Raw genomic sequence first — 10,776 nt, forward strand, 5'->3', positions numbered from 1 at the left:
AACGCTTAATCATTTGAGCATTGAGTGAAGGGAGGAGTTATTGCTGTTTCATGTTTAGTGATGGTTTTAAAGTAAGAGAGGTAGAGCTAACATATCTTAAAACCTGAACTTTGCAACAATAAACAACAGTACTTGGGAGAAAAATTTCAACTACTTCTGAGATTTTAAAAACCTATCTACTGTATCATTATATTTGTATTTTTAAAATGGTATCTTTTTTTTATTGAGGTATAGTTGACACACAATGTTATGCTAGTTTCAGGTATACAACAGTGATTCCACAAGTCTATATGTTATACTGTGCTTACCACAAGCATAACTGCTATCTATCCCCATACAACGCTATTACAATACCATTGACTATATTCCTTATGCTGTACCTTTTATCCCTATGATTTATTCATTCCATACCTGGAAGTGTGTGTCTCCCATCCCCCTTCATCTATTTTGCCCATCCCCCTTCCCCTCTCCCCACTGGTGACCGCCTGTTTTTCCTTTGTATTTCGGGATCTGTTTCTGCTATTTTTTAAGATTCCACATGTAAGTGAATTTATCTTTCTTTGTCTTATTTTACTTAAGCATAATACTCTGTAGGACCATCTGAGTGGTCTCAAAGGCAAGATTTCATTCTTTTTTTTTCTTAATATTTATTTATTTTGAGAGAGACAGTGCAAGCGAGGGAGGGACAGAAAGAGAGCGGGAGACACAGAATCTGAAGCAGACTCCAGGCTCTGAGCTGTCAGCACAGAGCCTGACATGGGGCTCAAACTCACGAACTGCGTGATCATGACCTGATCATGACCTGATCATGATCTGGTGGCCACTTAACTGACTGAGCTACCCAAGCACCCCTTTGTCCTTTTTTATGGCTGAGTAATAACCCATTGTGTACGTGTACCACCTCTTCTTTATCCATTCATCTGTCAGTGGACACTTGGGTTGCTTCCACACCTTGGCTAGTGTAAATAATGCTGCAATTAACATAGGGGTGGATATATCTTTTCTCATTAGTGTTTGAATTTGGGGGGTAAATACCCAGTAGTGGAGTTACTGGGTCATATGGTATTTCTGTTTTTAATTTTTTCTAAATTTTTAATTGTTTCTTAATTTCTTTTGAGAGAGAGCACTCATGCATAAACTGGGGAGGGGCAGAGAGAGAATCCCAAGTAGGCTCTGCTGACAGCGCAGAGATTATGAAATCATGACCTGAGTCGAAATCAAGACTCAGGTTCTTAACCAACTGAGCCAACCAGGAGCCCCTATTTTTAATTTTTTAAGGAACCTCTGTATTATTTTCCATAGTGGCTACACTAATTTACATTCCTCCCAGTGGTGCATGAGGGTTCTTTTTCCTCCACATCCTAGCCAACACTTGTTATTTCTTGTCGTTTTGATTCTAGCCATTCTGACAGGTGAAAGGTGATATCTTATTGTGGTTTTAATTTGCATGAAATGATAGCTTTCAATTAAAGAGGAGTTTGTTTTCACATGTTTTAAGCTGGTATTATGTTCTTTACTTACAATAACTTGAATCAGACCCTGAATATGAATTAGTTATCAGAGTGGCTTAGGTGGGGGTGCCTGGGTGGCTCAGTCGATTGAATGTCAAGTCCAACTCTTGATTTTGGCTCAGGTCATGATTTCATGGTTTGTGAGTTGGAGCCCTATCTCAGGCTCCACGCTGATGTTGTGGAGCCTGTTTGGGATTCTCTCTGCCCCCCTCATGTGTATGCTCCCTCTCATTTTCTCTCTCTCTCTCAAAATAAAATAAACTAAAAAAAAAAAAAAGTGGCTTAAGTGACTCGGTAAGTTATTCTGTGGTTTGGTTTGCTCTTTATAGGATAAATGTTCTCCTGGTAGAGACTAATATTTGTGTGTCTTCTCATTCAAAAAGCAGATTATATGTTTCTATATTTAGTCTGAATTTTGACTTAGTGTTTTTGGATTCCTCCACAGGTTTGAGTGACATTTCTCCATCTACAAGCCTTCCACCTCTGGTTGAAGGCCAGCTACGCTGCTTTCTGAGACTTACTGTTAATAAAGTCATATGGAAGATTGCAAAGCCTCCCACTTGTGTACTTGTCCGAGTGAGATGGTGGGGAGAAACATCAGATGGAACCCTTTTTTGTCCCAGGGACGCATTGCAGACTGAACCAAAAGCTGTCAGAACAACTACACGTTATGCTGTTCGCTGTGGTCCAAAGCAGTTTACCTCTTATCTAACTGGTATGTTTTTGTCTTACCATTGTAGCTTCAGGCCTAATAAATGTGTGTTATGTTGTTAGCAAAGGGTATTATCGTATACATAGTATCTATGGCATTGTTAATTATTAAGTGAAAGAAGTTTTATAATAGCCACCATTTATTGAGAGTATACTATGTGCCAGCAGTTGATACATATTGTTTCTAATCCTTAATAACCCTACAAGAAAAATATTTTCTGTGTTTTATAGGCAATGAAACTGAGGTGTAAAGATAAAATGAATACTCTCTAAGGTTACATAGTTGATAAATGGCAAAACTAGGATTTGAACCAGTTTCGGTCTGATACCAAAACTCATGCACTTTTCACTACCCCATGCTTCTTTAGTAGTAACTGTAGTCTCTGCTCTGGGACTCATGTTAAAGGAAGAAAGGGATAGGTAGATAGATAGATAGATATGTCTATGTATAAACTTTACTAAAAGTACAAGATAATACATGGTAAGTGAGTGGTTTAATGAATTAGTAATATAGGTTTTCATGGAAGGTAAGGATCCCTTTTTAATATTTATTTTTGAGAGAGAGAGAGAGAGAGAGAGAGAGAGCGCACCCATGAGCAGGGGAGGGGCAAAGAGAGAGAGGGAGAGAGAATCCCAAGCAGACTCTGTGCTAACAGCACAGAGTATAACATAAGGCCCAATCCCATGAACTGTGAGATCATGACCTGAGCTGAAATCAAGAGTCAGACACTTAACTGACTAACCCACCCCAAGAAGGGGTCCCATTACAAGAAACCAGGAGACAAGATTTCTTCATTTCTGTTCAAGGAAAACATTCTAAATCTACTATGTTATTTCTGTATTCAGGTCAGGCTTTCCCATAAACACATTTTGGATGGTGGGTTATTTATCAAACCAATCCACTTCAAGTAAAAAAAAAAATCAGGTATCATGTAAACATTGTTGGGCTAAGAATACTGGAGAATCAGAGGTTAATTAAAGGTTAATTTGTCCCTAAGAAGCTTATATTCTATTAAAAATTTTTTGAAAATATCACAATATAAAGAACAAAACACTTGGTCATTTGAAAGATATATATTGAACTTTTAGCATGTGCTAGACATTGTGCTAGGCACTGTGGGGAATTACAAAAATGAATCAATTTAATCAGAATGGTATCTAATTCTAACTAAATTCACAGAGTAGTTTAGTTACAATACTAGGTAGGAAATGTTAAGTACTGTTATAGGATACTCATAAATAATCTGGGTACTATAAGCCTAATTTAACAAATGAAGAGTGGTTAAAAATTCTTTAGTAAGAGAGGTGCCTGGCTGGCTCAGTCGGTTAAGCGTCTGACTGTAGATTTTGGCTAAGGTCATGATCTCACCATTTGTGAGATCGAGCCTTGTGTAGGGCTCTGCACTAACAGCACGGAGCCTGTTGGGATTCCCTCTCTCTCTCTCTCTCTCTCTCTCTCTCTCCCCCCCGACCCTGCCCCTCCCCTGCTTGCTCACCAGATCTCTCTCTCAAAATAAATAAATAAACATTAAAAAAATGTTTTCAGTAAGAGAGAAAATATCTATTAATATGATAGCAAATCACACATTTATTTGAGCATCCTCCAGTATGATAAAGAATGCATTAGACCTGACATTTGAACTTTAGATTGGTGTTATCAGCTGTGGGATTTGGGGAAAGTCCCTTCCCATTTCTGACCCCCCTTTCCCTCATCTGTTAAAAGTGGGATCAGATAGCTGCCCTTTCACTTTGTTTTTTCATGAAGAGCCTGGTTGAATGAGAAGAACATGGGCTTTGAAGTCAGTCTTGAATTGGAACTCTGGCTTCAGGATTGGATGGCTGTACAATGCTGAGATGTTCCTTAAGATCTTGGAGCCTCAGTGTCCTATTAGTTAAATGAGGATAATAGCACTTACCGGCAGGAATAATTGAAAAGGTTAAATGAAAAAATTTTTGTGAACTGATTGGTCCAGTACCTGGCACATTGTAGGTGTGAGTCTTGTAAAAATGTAAAGTTTTTGGCACTGTAGGGAATACAGAAACTTTAGACGTAATCTCTGGTCAAAAGGATCAGTTGAAAAAAACAAAACTGATACATATGAAATAGTAGTGACCAGTGGCAAACAATAAGTAATTAAATGTCTGATTACTTGGTGCATATAGTAAGTACTATATGAATATTCCATAATATTATCATGGGAACTTGAGAATCATAACTTAAGAACTCACTATCATAAGTTCTCAGGAAACCAGAATCCTACTTCTGTTGTGTACTAACTAGCTGTTTGAATTTAAGCAAGCATTTAATCTTCCTGTGCCTTAATTTTGCCCTTATTAAATTGAAGGGCTTAACCACCAAATGAGCCAATAATAAAATTTTATAAATCTAGTTGAGAAAGAAACTTTGTTGAAGGTAGGATTTGAATAGTAGTTGGATGAGGTGAACCTTGTAAGTGATGGCCCAGCTATGGACATGAGTATGATGTGTTTATTAGAAAATGAAAACATAAGAGATCAAACATTAGTTCACATGAATATATGCTCTAACTGAAAACTTGGAAAAGTGTAACTATTTCTTAAGCTATGTGGTAGGTATTTGTTTCTTTATTCTTTTATGTACTCTTTTATATGCATATTTCGTTTAAAAGAAAGAAGAGTGCATGGTTCTGGAAGCCATGAGGAAGCAGCCTGGTGGCCAGCCTGACAAAGCCCACACTGGGCCCCAATCATGAGTGGCCACCACTAGGCTTCAGGAGGTGCTAGGTTCATCAGAGCCCTTCCTCTCACCTCCTCTTCTCCACGTAGACTAGGCAGGCTACAGCAAACAGAAGCAGTTGAGTTCTTTTATATCTAAACAGCAAAACACCAAAGAGGAAGTTGAGAGAACTCCACTCTCTCTATTATACAAGCCTTCCTGACACCCTGTAACCATGTGCCTTGCACCAAGTGGAAAATAAACTCCAACGTGCCAGTTGGAAAGAAAGAAAGAGAGAGAGAGACAGACAGAGAGAGAGAGAGAGAGAGAGAGAGACGCCTGGGTGGCTCAGTTGGTTAAGAGTCCGACTTTGCCTCAGGTCATGATCTCGCAGTTTGTGAGTTCGTGCCCCGCATCGGGCTCTGTGCTGACAGCTCAGAGCCTGGAGCCTGCTTAGGATTCTGTGTCTCCTTTCTCTCTGCCCCTCCCCCGCTCATACTCTGTCTCTCTCTGTCTCTCAATAATAAATAAATGTTAAAAAAATTAAAAAAAAAAAAGAAAGAAAGAAGAAAATGTATAAGGTAAACTAATGAATATATTGCCACAAATTAGTGTAAAATATGAATAGGTCCAGGTTGAAAAGAGCAAGGCAGTAAAACAGAGTATATTAATTCCTCAAGTAAGGATAATTTATAGGAACAAGTGAAAATGTTAGCATTTTACAGTTTATAAAATATTTTCAAGTCCAACATCTTCTTTGATGTTTAAAACAATCCTGTGTAGTAGGTAGGGTGGTTTGTTTTATTCCTTTCTTTGTATCTATTTTACCTTATTCCAACGGGAAGTTAGGACAATTACAAATACATGTTAAGGACAGAAAGATTTTTTTTAATACATAAGAAAATATTTACATTTTAAATCATTAAAAACTTTTTGTTTAAGGTAAATGAAAATACAGTAGGAGGAATGAGAGGAAGCCCCTGGGATTTACTACTATGCATGCAGTGGGTATTCTCATTTTCTGATGAATTTGCGTTTCAGAGTTTAAAAGTGACATACCCAGGGTCACCCTAATGCCAACCCTGATAGTAGGTGCATGTTTTATTTGAAAATAAAATAATTTAAGTAAAGAAGTTTTCTCATACATACCCACCTCCAAAAAAAAAAAGAAAGTAAATGAAAAATATCTGTGTATGTTATAATTGTTTCTGATTAGATATGGCTGTGCTGGTGCTGGAAGTAATCACCAAACTTGATCATCTTCCAATTGGTAGAGTTCAGATCAGTGGACTAGCTCAGCTTTCTCCAACGCATCACATCAATGGATTTTTTACCATTGTTTCACCAACATCTAAGAAACTTGGAGAACTCCAGGTAAAAATGTTTTAATTCTTTGCTGCATAGAATAAAATTTTTTCAGTACAAGTAGTTGAGTCTGTTTGTAGAATGGATAGGTACATGACTCCCATTTATCATGGTAATTCTCACTTCATGCCTTTGTTCGTGTTTTTACCCAGTCTTTTTTTTTTTTTTTTTAAATATAATTTATTGTCAAATTGGCTTATGTATAACACCCAGGGCTCATCCCAACAAGTGCCCTCCTTAATGCCCATCACCCATTTTCTCCTCTTCCCCACCCTCCCATCCACCCTTAGTTTGTTCTCTGTATTTAAGAGTCTCTTGTGGTTTGCCTCCCTCCCTCTCTGTTTGTAACTATTTTTTTCCCCTTCCCACCCCCCATGGACTTCTGTTAAGTTTGTCAAGATCTACATATGAGTGAAAACATGATACCTGTCCTTCTCTGACTGACTTATTTCACTCAGCATAATACCTTCCAGTTTCATCCACGTTGCTGCAAATGGCACCGTCTTTATAATGTATCTTATCCAAATCCTCTTAGTGCTTTACTACCCATCTGAAGTGCCAAGAGTCCTTCACAGCTCCTACTGCATTCATTCTTCTCTGTACTCTTTATTAAATTTATGACATTAATTATATAATCATTGTTTGGTTACAATCCTACACAATCTCTAAAATTATGTACTAGTCATTTCCCTTTAATTCCCTTTCTTTTTAGTTTCTAGATTCCCTGGGAGGCAGGACATTGTTTTCTACTTTCTGTGTTTTTCCCACAGCTCCTAACATAATGCCAAGCAATAATTGCTTGTTCGACTCATGTAAGTGGCATCTTTGATGTGTTCATTCGTGCCTACAACCTTTTTATACAGTATTATGTGCCACTAAGGATACAGAGATAAGAGATGATTCTTTCATATAGTTTTCCAAAGTCACATAGGAGGAAATAGAAGAATAATAAGTAGAATGCTGTGTGATAGATGTTATGCTACATATGTGTACAGGATGGTGGAAAGAACATGGAAGGGTCCTTTTCTGAGCGAGACTTTTTGGGAGTGCTTCCTAGAAAGTTCTGAGTATTCAAATCACTTAGAAATTTAATGAATTTTACCTTTTCAAATGTATTCTAAAATACAGAAGGTTAAACAGGTAGAGAAAAGACATACAGCATTATCAAATGTGAGAACTTCTTCTAAAACTATGAGCACAGGAGTGCCTAGCTGACTCAGTCGGAAGAGCAGGAGACTCTCGATCTCTGGGTCCTGAGTTGGAGCCCCACATTGGGTGTAGAGATTGCTAAAAAAAAAAAAAAAAGCCAAAAAAACAAAAAACAACAAGCGCATAAATGTGTTAGTGGAACAGAATAGAGTCCAGAAATAATTCTGGGGCGCCTGGGTGGCTCAGTCTAAGTGTCTGACTTTGGCTCAGGTCATGATCTCATGGTTCATGAGTTCAAGCCCCATATCAGGCTCTGTGCTGACAGTTGGGAGCCTGGAGCCTGCTTCAAATTCTGTTGTCTCCCTCTCTCTCTGCCCCTCCCTCAGTTGCGCTGTCTCTCAAAAATAAACAAACATTAAAAAAAAAAGAATTCTTTTTTTTTTTTTTAATTTTTTTTTCAACGTTTATTTATTTTTGGGACAGAGAGAGACAGAGCATGAACGGGGAGGGGCAGAGAGAGAGGGAGACACAGAATCGGAAACAGGCTCCAGGCTCCGAGCCTTCAGCCCAGAGCCTGACGCGGGGCTCGAACTCACGGACTGCGAGATCGTGACCTGGCTGAAGTCGGACGTTTAACCGACTGCACCACCCAGGCGCCCAAAAAAAAAAAGAATTCTAACTGAATGAAAGAATGTAACTTTTTCTTTCTCATATTTTTTTTTTTAATTTTTTTTTTTCAACGTTTTTTTTATTTTATTTTTGGGACAGAGAGAGACAGAGCATGAACGGGGGAGGGGCAGAGAGAGAGGGAGACACAGAATTGGAAACAGGCTCCAGGCTCCGAGCCATCAGCCCAGAGCCTGACGCGGGGCTCGAACTCCCGGACCGCGAGATCGTGACCTGGCTGAAGTCGGACGCTTAACCGACTGCGCCACCCAGGCGCCCCTCTCATATTTTTATATATAATAAATTAAAAAATAGTGGCACCTTATGTTAGTAACTTCATAGTGAAGTGAGTATCGTTACTTTTCTGATAATGGTACAGATTTACCTTAGATCTGCAAGACAATTTGGCATTGTGTTTCAAGAGCCCTAAAATTACCGTATATCATTTACCTAAGTAATTCTACCCTTAGGAACTTATCTTAAGGAAATACCATAAAAAGAGAGGGAACCTATATGCTTACGTCTAGTCATGGAAATACACTTTTTAAAAAAATTTTTTAATGTTTATTTATTTTTGAGAGAGAAAGAGACAGAGCCTGAGCAGGGGAGGGACAGAGAGAAAGGGAAACACAGAATCCAAAGCAGGCTCCAGGTTCTGAGCAGTCAGCACAGAGCCCGATGCAGGGCTCAAACTCATGAACCACGAGATCATGACCTGAGCCGAAGTTGGAGGCTTAACGGACTGAGCCATCTACGCACCCCAGAAATACACTTTTAATGTTGAAAAATGAAAACAATGTATTCAAAAATATTAAAATTATAGTCTATTAGTAGAATATTTTGTTTCTGTAAAAGACAAAATTACATAATTGTATAGCCTCATGGAAAAATGGATTTTGGATTGATGACAAACAAGAATTAAAATTAAATCCACATACATACATGTATTATCAATGACTGGGAAAAAATAAGGAAAATTAAAAATAGTTGGAGTAGGGACACCTGGGTGTCTCAGTCGGTTAAACATCCAGCTTCGGCTCAGGTCATAATCTCACGTTTCGTGGGTTCAGGCCCCGCATCTGACAGCTCGGAGCCTAGAGCCTGCTTCAGATTCTGTCTCCCTCTTTCTCTGCCACCACCCTGCTCATGCTCTGTCTCTTTCTCTCAAAAATAAAAATAAAAAAAAAAAAATTTGAAGTGTAGGATTCTAGGTGGGGTTTTTTCCTATTTTTAAAATTGAGATATAATTTGGGGTGCCTGGTGGCTTAGTTGGTTAAGTGTCCAACTCTTGATTTCACCTTAGTCACAATGTGAAGATTCGGTTTGTGGGATTGAGCCCCAGGTCGGGCTCTGTCCTCACAGCATGGAGCCTGCTTGGGATTCTCTCTCCTCCTCTCTCTCTCTCTGCCCCTGGCGTTCTCATTTTTAAAAAATAAAATAAAATTGAGATATAATTCCCATGTCATAAGATTCACCCTTTCAAACAATTCAGTGTTTTTTAATATGTCCACAAGATTTTATAACCATCACCACTATCTAATTCCAAAAAGGAACACTGTGCCCATTAGCAGTCATACCCCTTTTCACCCTTTACCAGTCCCTGGCAACCACTAATTTAACTTCTGTTTTTAATGTATTTGCCTATTCAGGACCGTTCATATAAATGAAATAATATATTATGTAGCCTTTTGTAACTGACTTCTTTCATGTAGCATGATGTTTTCAAAGTTCATCTTTGTTGTGGCATGTATCGGTACTTCATTCCTTATGATGCCTGGATAATATTCCATTGTATGGATAGGCCACCTGTTTATCCATTCTTCAGTTGATGAACATTTGGTTTATTTCCACTTCTTGACCACTGTGAATAATGGCAGCCACCATAAACATTCGCTTACAAGGTTTTTTGTGAACATGTTTTCATTTCTTTTGGGTATATACCTAGGAGTAGAATTTCAGTCATAGGGTAGGTATGTTTAACTTTCAAGAACTGCCAGACTGTTTTCTAAGGTGCCTGCATCATTTTTTCCCTATATTTAAATATCAGTTGCTGCAATAATACTTGTGTGAGTGTTTATATAAATGTCATTGGAATTTTTGGAAAATTGTATAGAGCTTTACAGACAGAAGTCAGATTTTAAAAGATTATGGAATAAGGAAATAAGTAGCAATTAGAGATTTCTGTTTCCCAAGTAAATGTCAATGAAAAGAGGGAGAGGTAGTGTGATCTAGTGGAAATAGCACTAGAGTTGGGCATGAGAAATTGGTTAAAAAGCAATTCTGGTGTTCACTTGTCCTCTCTGAGCTTCTGTATCCTATTTTATAAATTGAATATACTAAAACATTTCCCTCACAGCATTGTTGCAGGGATTGAGATTTAAAAAATTTGGAAACACTTAACATGGTGTTTAGGCATGTGATGGGGACATGGCATATTTATTTGAATTTGAGAGGACACTAACTGTGGGTAGCAGAATTCAGAAGTTTGATCATTACTGTTTTAGAACAGGGGTTGATGCACTTTGCCTGGTGTTCCATATCTGGCCTTCTAACTGAACGTGGTTTTTGCATTTTTAAAATGGTTATTTGAAAACTAACATCCAATAAATAAAGCCTAAAATATTTATTCTCTGCCCCTTTACGGAATACACTTGCTGGCCCCTTTTTAGAGCATGATTT

General features: G+C 38.2%; 1 protein-coding gene across 1 annotated transcript in view; it reads left to right on the forward strand.

Annotated features, from left to right (window-relative positions):
• C2CD3 (C2 domain containing 3 centriole elongation regulator) overlaps positions 1-10,776 on the forward strand; it is a 147,454-nt gene that overhangs the window by 2,531 nt on the left and 134,147 nt on the right. Inside the window, 2 exon segments of the mRNA XM_030331170.1 lie at positions 1,957-2,226; positions 6,134-6,291. Coding sequence (XP_030187030.1) covers positions 1,957-2,226; positions 6,134-6,291 — 428 coding nt within the window.

The sequence above is a fragment of the Lynx canadensis genome, chromosome D1 (assembly GCF_007474595.2).
Source record: "Lynx canadensis isolate LIC74 chromosome D1, mLynCan4.pri.v2, whole genome shotgun sequence".
Lineage (NCBI taxonomy): Eukaryota > Metazoa > Chordata > Mammalia > Carnivora > Felidae > Lynx > Lynx canadensis.